At 36.0% G+C, this 20025-nt stretch overlaps 1 protein-coding gene across 1 annotated transcript in view; it reads right to left on the reverse strand.

Moving 5' to 3' along the window:
• Positions 1-322: 322 nt before the first annotated feature.
• Positions 323-20025, reverse strand: part of Cir1 (corepressor interacting with RBPJ, CIR1) — a 39877-nt gene continuing 20174 nt past the window's right edge. Inside the window, exons 8-10 of the mRNA XM_047544683.1 lie at positions 8121-8227; positions 7080-7165; positions 323-5630 (exon numbers count right to left, since the gene is read on the reverse strand). Of these exons, the coding sequence (XP_047400639.1) occupies positions 4946-5630; positions 7080-7165; positions 8121-8227 (878 nt within the window). The 3' untranslated portion in view covers positions 323-4945. The remainder of the gene's footprint in view (positions 5631-7079; positions 7166-8120; positions 8228-20025) is intronic.

Genomic DNA, 20025 nt, shown 5'->3' on the forward strand with positions numbered 1-20025 from the left:
ACATGCTAATTAAATTAGAATCAAATCGTTCTAAATCGAAATCAAATGAGGTAGTGAAGAATTAATCAATGACAACATAAATAGAGAGCTTCCTTCAGAGATATTTATTGTAACGATCCAAGAAGGAATTTGATCTGAAAAAGTCACCTGTTTATTTACTTTCAAATTAGTAATCAGTTATTATCCCTTCTCCATAATTTTAACCGTTCAGTGTTATTTACCCCCCACCCTTTCCAGATGCTGGAGTTTATAGAAATATGTATGAGGTAAATACATACAGACATGCCTCCCCCATATCTTATTGATATAAATATATGCGGAATGTTTGCATCTCCAGTTAGGGAGGTTTCAGAATGTCCATGGGGATACCTCCATCCATCCAAGGCCCGTTCTCAGGAACCCGGGAGATCTTAGCACCTTAGAGTTTTCTCGTCTTTCTTTGGAAACGCACACTGGGAATTTTGCATTGTTTTGTGTGCATCTTATCATTTCGGTGTGATTCATTTATAAAAGAAAAGCAAAATGATAGGGTGTAACTCCCCTAGTTCGTTTTCTACTTGCAGACAGATGACAAGCGTTGATATTTTCATTTTTGCCCCAGGAGCGAGAAATTAGCACTGGCTTCATAAAGCGCCCTCTTCACCTGTGGAGCGGGAGCCACCAGAAAAATTCGCTCGCTTTCTTAACTACTGCTGGCGAGTCCGCCCTCCGACCTGCGCACCCGAGACGCGCCGGAGGCCGGGCGAGCTCAGGCGGGAAGTGGCAGGCGAGGGCCTGGCGAGCTGCTCCGCTGACCCGCAGCTCGAGGAGTGGCCTGGGAATTTCTTCTGAATGCGTTTAGGCCACCGTGGTGGAGAGGGGACGGAGGACCGGTGCAGAGAGCTAACTCGGAATCTTTCCCCTACACTTTGTGGGTAGGGAGTCTAGAGGCCTCCTCGCGCAAGAGGCGCACCTTCCAGGAATGGTGTGTGCCCCTAATTCTCAGTCTCTCCATTGGAGAGTGCTCCAAAGATTGCCAGGAGCGGCGGGAAAGAAAACATCAGAGAACGCAGGGTGGCGTCACTTCTGGGGAGGGGAAGGGGCGACCCTAGTCGGGAACTCACCTTACTGCACTACCCCTGCCCCCTTCCTGCTTCCTTTTGGTTTAGGGCGATGTCCTTGGAAGCCCGATCCTGGACCACACGGGAGTCCCTGGACCTCTATGTCTGCCCACGCCCTCGGGAAGTCCTTGGAGCCGAAGGGACGGAGGTTTTCAGTGTCTCCAGTTGGGGAAGGCGGCTCACAAGCAGTGCGGCTGGAGCGTGCGTTTCTCTCCATTCCAAGCAGCTCTTTGCGTTTCATTCCGAACCTCGCTTCATTATTAGTTACATTCTGGGGATTCTGGGGTTCTGTTAAGTGTGGTGTGAGGGAGGAGAAAAGAAGGTGGTGAGGAGTTATCTGCTTCCTTTTCTGTCAGCGGGAACCGGGTTTTAGGAGCCTCAATCAGGACAGCTCTCAGTTGCCTTCGCGTTTCCCAAAGCTAAGTTCCCTCGGTTCTATTTGTTCCTCACAACTTTTTAAAAAGCATTTCTTCTTTTGATCTTAAAATGCTCTCAAGACCTACAGGTATTGCATGCCTTTCTTTATCTCTTTTCAAGAAGTGGTAACTAGAGCAAAGTTTTCTTTTCAGAAAAACCTAAATAAGATGTTTTAGTGTCCTTCAGCTACTGGAGCTAAAAATGTAGCTTTCTTCCTGGTCTTAAGCACAGGGTGTGGAGGATGTGGCCTTTCTGAGAGGCCTTCGCCGGCGTCTTGGCTCGTTGGTCGCTAGGTAAGAAGAGTGAAATGGGCCGGGTGGATTTTGAACTCTGAGCTTCAGGGCTAAAGCATACCCAATGTTCCTTGATTAAAACTGGGGAAACCTGCTCCCAGCAGCGGGGACTTGATCTGATTCTCTTATCAGCAAGCCGTCTCATGGAAGAACAGCAAGAAAGGTCTCCCCAAACCTTTCAAATAAAAAGCTCTCTTCAGATTGCAGCAGTATGATTCAAAACAAGATGCATTTCACATTGCAAGGTAAGCAGACCTGCCGCTACGCTGCAGCAACCTCTTACTATTTTGTTAATTATTAAAAGAAATTATGACTAATTCACTATGTAGATATTCAGATAAACAAGTCTTAACCTAGTAACCTGATCTTTCCTGGTCATTTGTAAATCGACAGCACCTCCTACAGGAATTAATTTGCTAGTGTTACTTTAAATGTCAGGTTTGGGGTAAAAGGATTAAGGGGATGTCCCCCAAACGTGCCTTATGTTTCTCAGTGCAGTTCCAGGCCTATGAACAACTCAAGAAATGTCTGGATGTATCCAGATTCCTTTAAAAGAAACTTCTGTATTAAGGGTAAGAAGAATGACCAATCTCATCACACAGGTTTTCTAAAAATTGGCACTGTGGAGCACTAACTTTGCCTGGTATTGGGGATTAAATGTAGGGGCACTCTACTATGAGCTAAAACCCCAGCCTTTTTGTATTTCTCTGAGATGGAGTGTGGCTAATTTATCCAGGCTGGCCTCCAACTTGTGATCCTCCTGTCTCTGCCTCCTGGGTAGCCAGGATTACAAATGGGTACCACTGCACCCAGTCTGTTGAGGACTTTTCTTTCGGTTCTTAAATCATATTCATTAAACTTAGAGGATTCTTCTTTGGCTCTTGGTACTTACAGGAATTGCTACACATACAACTAGACACCCTTTTTGTTACGAGGTTCATTTCTGGTTTTTACATTTCAAAAGCAAAAAGTAGAATTAGATGCCTAATATTTTTATTAAAAAATCATTTTCCCCCCATATTAAGGTACACAAAGTACACTAGTGAGCCTCTTTACAGCTGTTTGTTATGATGTTATAATTCTCTGTGAAAATACCTCCCTTCCATTTTTAAGTTTACATGCTAGCTAATTGGGGTTGTTTAGTATGCTTGGGTGACCAAGGTTAAAAGACAAACAGCAAATTTACATCATCCTCTAAGAAATATTCCTTAAGAAATATTCCTCTAAGAAAATTTTTCTCATAAAGATATAGCACTTTATGGTTTCTCAATCTTAACAATGAAGGATTAAAATGAGATTTAAAAAAAACTAACAGCTACTTTACAAAGTTAAAAGTGGACCACACTTCCGTGAGTCAAATAAAAAGTGAAAAATATGATGCATTTAATTCATTCTTAATTACAGGATGCATTTTTAACATTTCTATTTATGAGCACTATATTGGTTCAGCAACACTTTTTAAAGGAGTATTGCATAGGTTTTGACATTATAAAACTTATAAAGTCTAAAAAGGTTTAAGGTATAAAATAATCACTATGACACTGATGAACTCAAGGTGTAAATTAGCAGTCTATCAATTTCAAATGCATGCTTTCTTCTTTACTAATGTGAAGGAATGGATCTTTGAGATGCACTGTAAATTAGGAAAGAACACTGAAGAAGGAATTCAGGTTCTTCTTTTCCCCCTCTGACTCTCTTAATCGAAATAACCAAAAGGTTCCTTCCACCTTAATTTCTTTTAAACTGCAGCACATTTGTTTTCTGTGTGTGCACAGACACGACAAAGATATATGTATCAGACTACTCAGTGATTTTATTTAGCTTTTCTTTCAAACTTACTTTTCTTACAGAACCTAAGAAATTGTGACTGCTAACTATCAAAACCATCAATATTTGTTTTGCATTAATGATATTTTTTTAAAAAGTGGAACCCTAATTACAAAATACTATGTCCATGATGTGAAATAGGTTTTTGAAATTGCATGTTACTTATGATTTGTGCTAATTTTTTCTAAACTTGTCCTTTGAAACACATGGGAAAATTTACAGTTGTTTAAATATATCTTATACTCATGAAATGTATCAAAATAGTCCATATTATTTCATTTGGGACAAAATCTAAATGCTTGATCTTTTTAAGTAAAATCTTATAATACATATATGCCAGTAGTAGAAAGGCCATCTGTGGTAGGTAGAAGGGTCCCCCACAGATATATACATCCTACCCCAAAACCCATGCATATGTTACATTACATGGAAAAGGAGAATTAAGGTTGCTAATTAATCTTAAAATAGGAGATTATCCTGGATTCTTCAGGTGGCCCCCGTGTAATTACAAGGGTCCTAAAAAAAGTAGAGGAATGAAGAATATCAAAATGTCTACCTAATTAGAGTTGAGAAGAACTTGACTCCCCTTGGTTAGCTTTGAAAAATGGAGGGAGGGAGCGAGTGAGAAGTTGGAAAGGTAAGCAAACAGAATTTTTCCCTCTGGAGCCCACAGAAGGAACACAATCCTGCTTCTGCCTTGATTTTAGCCTAGTGACAGTTTTGATCTCCAGAATTGTTAGGAAAATACATTTATGTTGTTTTAAGTTTGAGGTAAAATTCTATGCTACCTCTATGGTAGCACAGGAGACTAATGGATCATCCAAATGTAAATAGCTTACTGTGCAGAACTAAATACCTGAAAGGAGTTTAAAAGATTTAAAGAAATATTGATAAATATCCCTCGTTTAATTCACACTAGTGAATTTCAATGATTACACTTTGCTTCAAGCAAATTCAAATCTTAAAAGTAATAACAATTTTGAATTGAAAAAAAAGAAAATCAAATTATAACCATTCAATGTACTGTCACTCTTTTAATGATGTTTCAGAACAAAGAAAATGTCAGAGTTATATGGGGTTTTTATCTGGTACAGGGCACAAGAAACAGTTACCAAGAGAAAATATTTCTACAGACCCAAAATAGGTTACTTACAAATATTTGCAAAATTCATTCTTACGGTTTTGTATTTGAAATGACAGTTTACAGAGATGGAAATTAAAATAGTTTTTTTTTTATTACAAAGATAACAGTACATAATTTAGCCCTTGCTAAAGGTGTTCAGTAAGAAAGTGGAGATGCTTTTATTCCTAGGTAACTGTCACATGTGGTCTCTTTATTCTCTCCCGACTTCTGCTTCTTTCTCTGTGGGTCCCTTTGGTGTGCGTATCTCCTGAGTGCTCCTTGTGCATTCTTTCTCCTCTGTATGTATTAGTGTCACGGCTCCTGGTGTCATTTCCTCTACCACGCTCTTCGCTGGGACTCCGCTGTGGCTGTTTCCTTATCTCCCTTTGCTTATAACTATTAGGACTTCGGCTTCGGCTTCTCCTACTCTTCTCATCCCTGCCAAGGCTTCTGCTGCTCCCCTCTTTTCTTTCTGACCCTCTCTTCTCTGGGCTGTGGTGGTGGCTTCTAGACTTGTGGTCATCAGGATAGCTCCGTTTGCTATTCTCTCCTGAAATCTCTTTTTTAAAAAACTGAGGCTTTTCCTTGACTTTTTCCTTGTTACTGCGACTGCTAGAAAGTTTTTCATGAAGTTTTCTCTTCTTAGACTTGTCTTCTTCAGAATCACTGTTGTTTCCTGAACACTTGTTTTTCTTTCTTTTCTTCTTTTCTTTGTCACTCTCACTACTGCTTTCTGAAGCTGTACTAGAGGAAGAGGAGGAGGAAGAGGAGGATTTGCTTTTATGTTTTTTGTGTTTACCTCTGTTCTTGTGTAACTTTTTCTTTTTTCTATCTTTTTTCTTTTTTTTCTTTTCAAGTCTATCCAATTTCCTGTAATTGGGAAAAAATAGTAGCAAACTGAAAAATAGCCCTTTCATCAACTATAAAATTGTTAATGGATATATTCTTTTCTAGAAGCTACTAAAAAATGGTATCCATATATTAACAATTTATTTGCTTTATTAAATGAAAATCATTTTTTACTTTTAATTTTTCAAGGCATGTATACATTATGTTTAGGTAAATAAATGCATTAAGTCAATTTTCTGATTGTACTTCATCAACAGAAATGACTATTAAAAAAAATTCTTACTGGGTGAGAATTTGGAATTAGCACTCTAAGGGGATGGTAATCCCTATGTAAAGAAAGCCTGTGGAAGGTGTGTAACTTTGGTTGAACCTACCAAAACTTTTTGTGTATTATTTTAAAGCATGAAAATATTAATATAATATTATCAATATTCAAGAATATATTCTCCAGAAATTCTGAACAAAAATACACTTTAAAAATTGATACCCTTAAGCTGGGCACAGTGCTGCATGCCTGTAATCCTAACTACTTGGGAAGCTGAGGCAGGAGGATTGGCCTTGGTAAGTTCAAGGCCAACCCTGGTAACTTAGCGAGGCTCAAAACACTGTCTCCAAATAAAAATCAAAAAGGACTGGGGACATAATTAAGTGGTAAACCACCCCTGAGTTCAATCCCCAGTACACAAAAATAAATATATAAAAATTGATATCCTTTCTAGGTTTATAAAACAAAACAATCACATACTAGTTTTTAACAAATGTTCAGTTTTATAAATAATTAGAGCAATTCTATTAGGGCACTGTGAATTTCTAAAGGTCAATTTGCAGTCTCAGAAGAGTAACTTGTTTATATAGTATGTTTCAATTTCTCTGAGCTAAGTGGCTTCACTGGTTTCTGTCAGCCATTCTCAAAACTCTACTTATTGAGAACATCATGAGCTCCCTCTATTGGATTCAGCAGGCATTTCTTGGATTTATTAATCCAAAGGTAGTCTAATAAAATTCACATTTACCTTAAACATTCTTTCAGCATTTCTCAAAAATTTATAAGATATAAAAAGAAAACAAAGACACATGGCAAAAAATATTTTCTAAGAACAAACTGTGTAAAAAAAAAAAAAGAAACTGTGCAAAGATACATACATACAAATTTATTATGAAAAGTAAAACCTACAAATAAGTCAATTTTCAAATTAAATATTCTGAAATGTGCATTAGTTTTGTGGTATTATGTGTGTACACAATCTTATACTCATATTATTGAAAAAAAGAACAAAATTGCATTACTATGGCTGAAGAATAAATTAATCAACATGATGCATATTTAATACATTCAAGAGCTCTTAGTGGGGCTGGGGGTGTAGTTCAGTGGTAGCACACTTGCCTTGTATGCATGAGGTCCTGATTTAGATCCCCAGCACCACAAACACACACACACAATATCTATTAAATATATACTTTTTCGATTACCTGAGGAGTTTCTCCTTTTGTTTGGTTGTGAGTGACTTTAAGAATTCCACTTCTGGATCTTCTTCACCCTCACTTGCAACATACTCCTAGGTCAACAAAGACATCATTCAATTGCTAGATTTTCAGACAAGTTAGTTATCAGGTAGGAAAGAAAACACTCATAAATGAGAAAAGTTATTTTATTTTTTTTTTAAATAAGGACATACAATAGATGAATATGGTATTGTGGACTGGGAACTGTGATGGGATTTTTAAAAAATATCTTTGTACTCTACCTGCTTCAGTGGATCGTAAGATGTTAATACAACTGAATTAGGAAACTTTATCAGGAAGAGAAGAATAACAAACACAGAAAAATCTTTAGAGCAGGCTACTCTATCTCTTGAATTTTAGCATTTGCCTATTTAAATATTTTATCTTTAATTTAATAAAATATAAAGCCAAGAAGATCATGAGGAACTGGGAATTAGCTTAGTGGTAGAGCACTTGTCCAGTATATAGCTAATTACCAACACAGCAAAAAAAGAAAAAAAAAGAAGTCATGAATCTTATCAGAAGGTCAAACTATCCATAAATATTCATAATTTTAGCCTTCATAATTTCAGTTGTATGTAAATGAATATATGATAATACAACCCTTCAAATTCAACTATTTTTCTGAACATTTTAATAAATTAAAGAAGTTTAAAAATATTTTCTATAATTTTTAGGGGTTTGTCTTTATTTCTTCCCATTAGTTCAATTTAAAGTCATTCAGGGGGTGAGTTGGCAGGAAGGGAAAAACAATCACCACTAGTTCAGTTATTTTATCCACATAAACACAAAGGAGCTGTTTCATTTATTAAAATATAGGTTTATAAACAATTTCTCATTTAGGTTAAAATAATAAAGAGACAAAATCAAAATACATTTTAGGAATTTCTTTGCTCTGCATTACTTTCCTATGGATATATGCATATTGGAAAACATTAAGTAGCAATTCACAAGCAATCACATTTAGATTTATAGACATTTTCAGCTTACTGATAAAAAGATCATTACCTGTGATGGATCATTTGCGGTCAAGTTTCTCCCCAGTACATTTCGTTTCAGTGCAAACCCACTGTTTCTCATCTCCGCTATTAGCTCCGAGGGGTGCATCGATGGCCCTGTTCACAAAAATCACAGTTTGAATGTATCATTTATATCTCTCTACCTTTTTCGGACTCCACAGTAGGAATGCAGTTGAAGCTTTGTTAAGTAAAATCACAGCTAAATCAACTCAATAATCTTCTGCTGAGCAAATAATCAGATATGATTTTCTAAAACAGCAGTCTGGAGATTCAGAATAGAAAATAATTGCATTTTTCTTTACGTGCAAGGGGATTCTCTTATGCAACTTTATCATATTGCAAAATATATTTACATGTTGTCTGGTTGGAAGTTTTTAGTATAAGATCAAAACAAAATGACAAAAAAACTACAATTAAACTTTTAATAGTTATAAATATGCCCAGATTTTGAAATTTCTAGTTAGTAGTTTGGGGTTGGTGATAAGCAATTTTAAGATGGGTATAGATATACATGTTTTATGTTTTTCACAAGTTGCTGTTTCCTTTTTTGCAAAATCCCAACAGAAAAGTGAGCTTCTTTTTGGTTCTGTGATATGGACTAACAAAAGACACGTTAAAAAAAAAAATGAAAGGTCTGCCCTCTTTCCTCAAAATAAGGCTATGTAAGGCAAGAGAGATTCTTTATTCCTTCTTTTCTATATTCCTGTTCCATTTTGTTTTCCCTGTAGGTAGCAAACTGACAACATTTCATGGTAACTACTTCCAAGTTTCTGGCCTTAAAACCATGTACATTAGCTTAAATGAACTACACTGGGCCACATGTCTGTAATTACAAGAAAGATTAAGACAGTTACTGAAGACAGACTTAGATAGTGGGAGACAGAAACATTCAGAAACAGATTCTCTAGCTTGCTGATTAAAATTTTTGTTTATTTCTTTTTCTTCTCTCTGCTTTATTGGTCTTTTATCACTTATTTATTGTTAACATGGAAACTTTATGTTACCATGGAAAGGTAAAGGCAATCAATCCAAATCTGTTCACTTATCAATAGCAGCTTTGGTAAAATTAGGTGAAAAAAGTTACTATCTTATTGGACTCTCTAGGCTTTACCACTTTAGTTATATTCATCAAGAAAAACTGAACATCTGCTCTAGATATGAAGGAGAGGACAGGGAGGAAACTGCCTATCATTGGCATATGGGGGGAGTTCATATTTAATTCCTATGGATTACATTAATGATCCTTTAAAATTACTCAATGTGGTTACTAATATTGACAAAATCTTAAATAAGAATCAAATTTTAAGTATTAGTACTAGTTGTCTCTAAATGGCATAAAAGTGCTCATACAATTAATGGCTTCACATGAATGAATAACTGCTCTGTGTACCAGAATGGGAGAATGCTTATCTAGTGTGCCTGCAAAGACCTGGGTTTGAGCCAGGGCATAGCAAAACCAAAAACCCCAAACCCCAAACCAAAAAACAACAAAATTGGATTCTCAAATTTCACGTGTAGGAACATAATTTTAGAAAGTAGAAAATGTGTCCTTTGATGTCAAAACTACATTTCCCTGTCAACAACTTTATTAGATGTCAAATGAATTCAGAAAGCAAACATGCTAAGAATTAAGATTAAAAACCACTGTAGTAAAGAGCCAAAGAGCATGGTCATTAGGATGAGAGGTGGCCACTAATTTCATTAGTTTTCATCACAAGATGGGTAATTTTAATGTTTTAGAAAACATGAATTCTTTACAGTACTTCCAACTACTTCAAGAAAATGATCTCTTTGACCAATGTGACAGATTATACAGATTTCACAACAACCATTACTCTTCTGGCATTTATATTTCTCTGAAACCCCAGCTGAACTTTGTGTAGTACAAAAACAGCATACACTTCTACTCTGTAAAACTGAAAATACAGTGCTTAGTGAAGTGCCTGACGAACTGTACTCAATAGTAATACTTTGTTTTTACCAGTAGCTATATAACCTTTATAATTATTTTATGAGTCTTCATAATTTTTAAAAATGTTCTTAGTAGTAACATTTTTCAAATCTAGTCTTATTCACCTTTTTTTTTATTTTTAATTTTTTGGGTACTGGGAATTGAATGCAGTGGTGCTTAACTACTGAAACACATTCCTAGCATATTTTACTTTTTATTTTGAGACAGGATCTTGCTAAACTGCTTAGGGTCTCGTTTAGGTTGCTGAGGCTGGTCTCAAACTTGTGACCTTCCTGCTTCAGCCTCCCAAGTCACTGGGACTACAGGAGTGTTCCACCATGCCTGGCTTTTTCACCCATTTTTGTACTTAAAACCTTCTCCTAGCATCCAAAGTTCTACATTTAAAGCTCTGTGTTTAGAAGATGTGACAAGTCAGGTTTAATGAAGATATATTTAACACATCTTTATACTTTCATGTTACTGTGGCAGTGGCTATGCAGAGTTACATTGACAGAAATGACACCAGGTTGAGAACTCAAAATTGACATAATACATTATATACATATACTAGTAAAATAGAAAACATGAATGTTCAAATACAAAAAGTGACTACATTTTTATATATGGTACCTTAACTTAAATTACAGATGGAGTTGGGTCTCAGAAATATTTAGCAACTCTTAAAATTACTATGGCAGAATAATTCTAGAGAATTAATAAAAAGGGCATCTGCTCTAAAATGTAGATTTGTGAGGACTTTCTGTATCATTCAGCCAAGCTGGGTTAAACCTCCACAGCATAAAAATCAACGTTCTGACTTATAAAGAAGGTCCACTGAAGGAACGACTCTCAATATTAATTTTTTCTGCAAACTTTCCTTATTGTAAAAGTATCAATAGTGACTATGGTGTTCAGTTCCATATACTAATGAGAGCTGGACGCCTAGGAAAAATACTATGCAATCAGTATCAAAGGAAAGAAAAAATTCCCAGAAGGTAAATTGAGCTGTACAAATTATGTTTGTTAGGGTCTTAACCTACTCATTAAGAACATTTATTTTAGCCAGGTCCACTGGTGCACACCTGCAATCCCAGCTATTTGGGAGGCCAAGGCAGGAAGATCACAAGTTTGAGAGCTGTGTGGGCAATTTAGCGAGACCCTGCCCCCCCCCCAAAAAAAAAAAAAAAAAAGGAGGGGGGTATGGTATGGGGATGTAGCTCAGTGGTAGAGTGAGTACTTTTTGAGGCCCTGGGCTCAATTCCCAGTACCACTAAGGAAAGACAAAACAAACAAACAACAACAAAAAAAAAAAAAAAAAAAAAAAAGAAAGAAAGAAAAGGAAAAAAGCACACTTTTTCAAAAACATATAACTAAATGAAAGCAATGAGCAATAGAAAGTAAAAAATGTTCTGCAGGAAAATAGGTATTTTTTTTACAGATTTATATACAAAGCCAAAGGTCTGGCTATGAGGAAAGGCCACATATATGACCCCTCCACAATTAGAAGATAGCAGTCCCAGGTGAATGCCACAAATGACACAAGAGGGAGACTAAGGTGAAAAACAGATCTTTTTGTGTTTTGCTGTTAGAATTAGGTCCATCTACTATTCCCAATGTCAGGCGTATCTTCTATTGGGAGTTCATTATTCTTTTATTATTGTCTAAAACTCTATGGTATTAAGTGTGAGAAAAGCAGGTACTGAATTGTAGGTTGAGTAAGGCTGCACTATAAAAGCCTTTTTATCCTTCCCCCAAATTTAACATGTTAATTTATAGGGATGTTGCTATTTGCTAAACTTAACTGCTATTCCTTTTTTTTTTTTTTGTAGTGCTGGGGATTAGAACCCAGGGCCTTATGCATGGGAGGCAAGCACTCTACTAACTGAGCTACATCCCCAGCCACTAAACTGCTATTCTGAAAGTGAATATAGTTTGGCTATCACTGTGGTGATCTGTTTTTTCCCTTTCCATTGTATGTGTGTGTTTGATGGTGTTGGGGATTGAACCCAGGGACTTGTGTGTGCTAGGCAAGCAATCTTCTACTTAGCTACATCCCTAGCCCAAGTGTGTCTTTTAATTTAACTTTATGGTATAGAATGTTTTAAACCTAAGTAACACAGCTTCTACAATTACTATATTACCATTCTTGTTTCATTCATTATATCTAACATTCTTTTCTGGAAAAGTATTTTAAAATCTCATATATCACTTTGGTATTAATCACAAGGACAATTTCTTAAAATTGCAATATTTTTATTATACCTATCAATATTGATAATCTAAGTTTCTCCAATTGTATCGTTTTCTAATCTTAAAAAACCTACCCACTCCTTCCCCTGAACCTGCTGTTCATTTGTTGAAGAAACCAGGTAATCTGTCCTGTTATATATCCCACATTATGGAGAGTGATACTGTTTAACATGTTTTTCTAGCTCCTGAATGTTCTGTATATTGGTAGTTAGATCCTAGAGGCTTATTATTAGATTATTTTAGTATTACCTTTGGAGGAATATATAGAAAAATCTTCCAAAAAATTTGTATTCCAGAAAATGATAGCCTCAAAACATATCTCTAGTTAAGCAAAACAGGCTGAGACTTCTACTTGGTATGTTCTATAACCTCTTTTACCATGTATTTACTGCAGCTTTAATTAAACAGCAGCATAAACTTAAAAGTGTGTATTTTAAAATAATGCCCGTTGGCTAGTTGTGCTGCATGCCCCATAATTTTAGCTACCCAGGAGGCCCAAGCAGGAAGATCCCAAGTTCAAGGACAGCCTGTGCAACTTGGAGAGACCCTGTCTCAAAAAATAAAGAGAGCTGGGAATATAGTTCAGTGGTAGAGTACCCTAGGATGGAATCTCCAAGGATGCATGCATAAATAAATAAATAAATAAATAAGATAAATAACCCCCCTGTACTGGGGATGTAGTTTAGCAGTAGAGCTCTTGCCTAGCAATTCTGAAGGCCTGTGTTCTACTCTTAGTAACATCAGAAACAAACAAACCAAACCACCATCACCAATAAAACCCCCAAAACACCCCAGAGATTGGTTGGGAGTATAGCTCAGTGGTGGAACACGTGCTTAGCATGCACAAGACTATGGGTTCAATCCCCAGATTGAATATAAATAAATAAATCATATTTTATCACAAATAAAATAAAACTTGATTATCATTTCCGTGAAAGCATAATCTTCTGTCCTTTTTTCTTTCCTAAGGTTAAACTGACTGTGACACTTAGAAACACTAGTTATAGTACATTATCAAGAGGGAGATCTAGGCCTTGTGGGAATTATTGAGAATTATCTCACACCTATATTTGATTCCATATATCACTGTAACCACTTTGCTTTTAAGAAAGTGTATAGAAAGTTGTCTTTTTTAAAAGACTGAAAAAAGGGACACAGTAGGAACATGCAGCATAATTCCCAGGGAAAAAAGTGAACAAAGCTATTAATAAAATGTGTGGGTGATTTTTATTTATATAGATGAGAATGTTTTATGTATGATTTTCTAAAGGTTATGCAAGAACCAATTGTACTGAATTGTAATAAAACTGCTCCACACTGGGAATTTTCCTGACACACTGCCAGTTCATCTTTGTGGAGGCTGGAAACAATAGGATTTCTTATTGCCCTCATCTCAAGTTCATACTAAAGACAGCTAATTGATCTCTATTAAAACACACAATGTAAAGGAAAATTAAACATTTCATTTTAGTCCATGTGTCTAAAAAGTACACAAAGGCAAAAAAAAAAAAAAAAAAAAAAACCAAACTGTCCTTATTGTAAGCTAGTAAAAATTACTATTTATTTAAATCAACCTTACCTTACAAAATCAATATGAAGATGTTTGACACATATTTGATTATGTCTTTATTACTTGTTTTCAACTTAATTTATATTCAAATATCCTGGTGGTGAAACAACCAGCAATAATAAAGTTAATCATAACCCTAAAGGACTAAGAAGAATCATTTGTGTTGTGAAAACGTGAAGTATTAGCAGTGAGTACATATCTAATAACCTTGAAAAGTTAGGCATCCATGAATCTCAGAACATAATGTATGATTTCATCTATATGAAGTTCAAGAATAGATATGATTAGCTGGCATAGGCCTGTAATCCCAGAGACTCAGGAGGTTGAGGCAAGAAGATCACAAATTCAAGGCCAGCATGAGCAAATTCGCAAGGCTCTAAGCAACACAGTGAAACCCTGACTCAAAATAAAAAGGGCTGGGGATGTAGCTTAGTGCTAAAATGCCCCTGGGTTAAATCCCTAGTGCCAAAAACAAAAAACAAAAATGAAAATCCAGGTATGACTAATAGATGGGATTAGAAGTTCATGGTTGGAGGAGGCACACTGGAAAGTGGCAGACAGGAATTTTCTAGGGTGATGGCAATGCTCTTTATCTTGTCAGGGATGTTTGTTACTAGGTGTGTACATTTGTCAAACTTAAACCCTATACGTAAGACCAGTGCATTTTACTTAAAAAAAAAAAAAAAAAAAAAAGTTACACATGATCTTTTCTGTCAGTAGTAATTACCATGTAACTATGACACTATAGACTCTCACTATATCCATATATATTTTGTATAGGGAATTTGAACTTGTGTCATAGAAAATTATTTTTTAAATATGTGTGTTAGTGAGGGCTTATTTCATCTCACTGGAACTTTTAGAGAACTTGGTTTTTACTTTAAACTTGTAATATTTTGGGGAAAATTAGTTCATAGGTAAAACAAATTATAAATTTCTATTATAAAACATATTCAGAGGAGATGATCAACAATGATGTTTCGAAGAGTTAGCCAAGCCTTTGTATTCACTAGCTAAACTATTATTTACTAAGTAGTACATTGTTTAAGGCAATGGGGATACAAAAATAAATAAGACACAGGTCCTAACTCAGAAAGACTTACACTTCTCAGGAGTAAAACAGATTTTGAATTTGATTTTTAAATTTTCATAGGATTTAGGAAAAGATAAAAAGTAAAGCATTTGGAACACAATGAAGGTTAATATTAAGTTCATTAAGTTTGACTTGGGTGGAAGAACTAATATTTACTAGGTGGACTGAATTTTATTCATTTTCCTTTTCCTTCCTAGGTAATCTCAAACTAATTTCTGTTACTTGAGGCTGGCAGACCTTGAAAGGATGCAACGATATTAATAGGAAGAGATACATGAAAGAGAATTATAACTGTGATCTGAGATCATAATACCCCTTTGAGAATGTGGGAGTTGTAGCCTTCTCTAGTCCCACACTTGCCTTTAACACAGAATAGAGTCATTTACTGATAGGACTGTAATTAATTTGTTCATATCAGTAGAATTTCAAGGAACAGCCACTTTAACAAATTTAATCACTAAATTATAGTAATACATAAAATAATCTGAAATAACCACTGGTGTCACTTAAAAATTTAAAGTACTAATAAAGAGTATCATTTTTACTTTGACACACTATGACTTGACAAGTTTTACTAGATAATCTTTCTCTCATTTTTTTGGTATCAGGGTTGAACCCAGGGGCACTTAACCACTGAGCCAATTCCCAGCCTTTTTTAATATTTTATTTTGAGACGGGGTCTTGCTAAGTTGCTCAGGGCCTTGCTAAGTTGCTGAGGCTGTCTTTGAACTTGTGGTCCTCTTGCCTCAGCCTCCTGAGCCGCTGGGATTATAGGTGTGCACCATGGTGCCAGGCCTAGATAATTTCTTTAATAGGTCTATATTTCTTTTCAGCTCACTAGCTTCTTCTGGTGAAAAATATTTAACAACATAAAATCATCTACATATTAAGAAGAAAACTTAAGTATAAGCAACTGCAATCAACTATATTATTATGAAGGAGAGAACTGGTGCCTAACTTCTTTATTTAGAAGTGAATTCTTTGTTCGTTTTAATATCTGCCTGCCATGGTTTGAATGTAGTTTGACCCCACCAAAATTCATGTTGAGCCTTGGTCCCCAGTGTTATGGTGTTGAGAGGTAGCAGGACCTTTAAGAAGTGTTTAGTCCAAGAGCAATAAACCCTCATGGAGGGATTAATGCTATCCAGTGGAAAGGAGGGAGAGAAGGAGGGAGTTTTCACTCTCACTCTTTAGGACAGGATTAATAACCTCTTCAGTGGGTTATTATAAAGTATGCCTACATGTTCTTCCACTTTCCAAGCTGAAACAGCACAAGGCCTTTTCTAGGAGCCAAGCAGATGCCAGTCCAACTTCCCAGCCTCTAGAACCATGGGCCATAATAAATATGTATTCTTGATAAATCACCCATTCTGCTGGGCACAGTGGCACAGGCCTGAGCACAGGGGCTCAGGATGCTGAGGCAGGAGGACTGGGAGTTCAAAGTCAGCATCAACAACTTTTCAAGGTTCTAAGCAACTTAGCGAGACCCTGTCTCTAAATAAAGTATAAAAAAGGCCTGGGGATGGATGTGGCTCAGTGGTTATGTGCCTCTGGGTTCAATTCATTACAAATGAATCAATTAATCACACATTCTCATGTATTCTGTCAGAGTAATATAAAATGGACTAAAACACAGCCTATTGAGTTTAGCTTTAATAAGATTTTGGTAACATGCTTTTTCTGCAGAAGGATTATGTTGGAAGACTGAAAAAAGTCTGCCATCAGATGAAGGGTTATCTTCATGGGTGTGCTGGCAGGATTTACCTCTTCAAGGAGCTGCATATGAGATACAGATATGAGATCCACAACAGATACAGGTGGGGTTACAGAAGGGTTACTAAGTTTACCATTTTTCTTTCTACAGCAAGTCCCTCTAGCATGCTCCTAAGTGTACTTTTAGCAAAGCTTATGATTAGACAATTATTATATTTCTCAAACATGTTCCCAAGCAATAAAAAATGACTTCAAACATGAAAGACTGTTGATATGACTGAGGAGCAGCACATGGAAGATTTTTTTGTGGAAAAACTTTTATCAGTACTATGGCTTAGTATAATACTCTTCAAGAAAAATTAAATCAAGAGGGAAATTTAGGCAAGGAAAACAGCAGTGGTACACAAATCTTTGTGCAAATGTACTATAAGGCTTTCCTTAGGGTTGGGGATACTAGCATGCTTGAGGCTATGGGTTCAACCCCAAACACTGCAAAGAAAAAAAAAAAAGGTTTTCCTTACTTTAAACATTTATTCATTTTTTGATTGTTCCCAAAGGCTGAAAGTTATGGTATAAATGAGATTAGGTAGAGATATTAAAACATTAAGTACCTACTATCATCTTAGCTATTTGTGGGGTATCTGGAATCAAGACTTAGGTAATATAAAGAAAATGCAAGTTTGTAGATATCTAGTAAATCTAGTAATAGTGTTCCAAATTTTAAATTTACTTTTACTAAAAATGTGAAATTTGTCAATTACAAATATTTAAAAATTTTAGCCAGTATGGCAAAGTAATTAAATGTACAGCAACTGAAACCTCAAATGCAAAACTAAAATATGAAAGATACATTTTACTCAAATTTGGGGTCAATGTTTATTCACTTTTATATGAAAAGCTTGAAAGTCCTCCTGTCTTCACAAGAAGAAAAAACTCAAAACATGAAAATCAACCAATCTTAGATCTTCAGAAAACTTTGCTGCAGGGCAAAATGACACTCTGAAAACTGGTGACAGGTGACAGAGAATTTACAGATTGCTGGTATCAGAAACCATTGCTGGAGAAAGCAACTGGTAGGAATATTTATAGGTAACTGCCAGACTGTTGCAGTTGGAGTAGGGACTAACGTGAGAGAGAAAAACTTGTGGGGCTCTTGTAAGACTGGCCCCCACACTTCGATGAGTTTCGTTTCTAGGAGCCCTACCTGGCTCTCACTGTGAGGACCAAAGAACAATCCCCTGTCCCTTCCTTATATCAATGGGAAGGGGAAAGTAAGCATTTTGAAATATGCTCAAGGTAATTTATTGTCTTTAACAAATGTTTACTCTCTAGAGAACCTATTTTACCAAAGTCTAACCTGCGTGGGGGAAAAATCTAAGTGTAGGGAAAATGCTGAGAAGCACTTGTGAAAGTTATAGCCAAGGAAGGGCACAGGCTAACTAAAAGACGTAGTACCTAATCATAGGACTAGAACGCTTCCCCTTCACCCACATTTAAGGTATTGCAAATGAAAGAAATGCAATAGTCAGACTCTTTTTTTTTTTTTTGCAGTCCTGGGGATTGAACCCAGGGCCTTGTGTTTGCGAGGCAAGCACTCTACCAACTGAGCCGTATCTCCAGCCCAGTACTCAGACTCTTAATGTTAAAGAAGGAGTCTCTTGGGAAACCAAAAAAAAAGAGGGGACACTACAGAAAATTTTAGTATTAGACATCTATAGCTACAACAAACAGTCCATACTGCCTAACTCTAAGGCAGATAAATATAAAATCTCAGAGTAAAGGACTATTTATGTAAGTTCCATTTATCTGATACACTATGTCTGGCTTTCAACAAAAAATTAAAAAGTATGGAGGGGTAGGGGGGTAAAATTTTGGGGAGAAGGAGAGGGAGAGGGAGGGAGAAAAAAATCTAAAGAAAAAGGCAAATATCACAACCAAACTCAGATATAGCAGAGATTGTGGAATTATCAGACTGAAAATATGAATAACTAAGATTGATATGCTAAGGGCTCTAATGGAAAAAGTGAGCAACATTTAGAACACATGGGTAATACAAACAGAGACCTGGAACTCTAAGAAAGAATAAAAAAGAAATACTAGCAATAAAAAGTATTAATAGAAATGAAGAATGCCACCAGGCATAGTGGCACATCCCTGAAATTCCAGCTATTTGAGAGGCTGAGGCAGGAAGATAGTAAATTGGAGGCCAATCTGGGAAACTCCAAATAAAAAAGGCTAGAGATGTAGCTCAGTGGGAGAGCACCCCTGGATTCCATCCCTAGTACTGCACCACCTCTTGTCAAAAAGAGAAGGAAGAATGCCTTTGATGGACTCATCAGTAAGAAAGAATCAGTGAGTTTTAAGATATGTCAACAGAAAGTACTTCAGTGTAGTGTGTCCTTAGCATGCATGAGGCCCTGGATTTAATCCTAAGAAACAAGATAAAAATAAATAAATAAAAAAGATATAGCAATAGAACCTTCCCAAACTGAAGAGAAGAAAAGAATACCCAAGAGCTGTAGGACAATTATAAAATATGTAAGTATATATAATAGGAATACGAGAAAGAGAAGAAAGAAAACAAAAGAAATGTCTGAAAAATAATGACTGAGAATTTCCTAAAGTTAATGATATACATCAAACCACAGGTCCAGAGCTCAGAGAACACCAAACAGGATGAATGCCAAATATAAGCAGCTATGTACAACATATTCATACTGCAGAAAATCAAAGTTGAAGAGAAAGTCATGAATGATGCTATAGGAAAAAAGCACCATGCTTAGAGAGGAGCAAGGATAAGAATTACACTGGATTTCTCTTAAGAGAAGCAAGCAAGAAGAAAATGAGGGGCTTGGGGATGTGGCTCAGTGGTAGAGTGGACATATGTTTCTATACTTAGTGAATTCATCCTTCACACAGAGTTGAGTGAAATGAAATGTTGAAAGAAAACACCCAACCAATGTAGAATTCAGTATCAGTGAAATTATTGTTCAAAAGTGAAAAAGAAATAAATACCTTCTTTAAAAAAACAAACAAACAGGAAATGTGCTATCAGTACACTTGCCTTTAAGTTTTTCAGACAGAAAGAAAATGACATGGGTCAGAAATTCAGATCTACATGAAGAAAGGAAGAGTGTTCAAGAAAGAATAAATAAAGGTCAAACAAAATCAATAAAATCTTTTATCTTTCAATTTGTTTTCATTTGCAGTGCTGGGGATCAATTCAGGGCCCTGTGCATACTAGGCAAGTGTTTTACCATGGAGCTATATCCCCAACCCATTTTTCATATTCTTAATTGATCTAAAAGATAACTTTA

The sequence above is a fragment of the Sciurus carolinensis genome, chromosome 3 (genome assembly GCF_902686445.1).
Source record: "Sciurus carolinensis chromosome 3, mSciCar1.2, whole genome shotgun sequence".
NCBI classification, from domain to species: domain Eukaryota; kingdom Metazoa; phylum Chordata; class Mammalia; order Rodentia; family Sciuridae; genus Sciurus; species Sciurus carolinensis.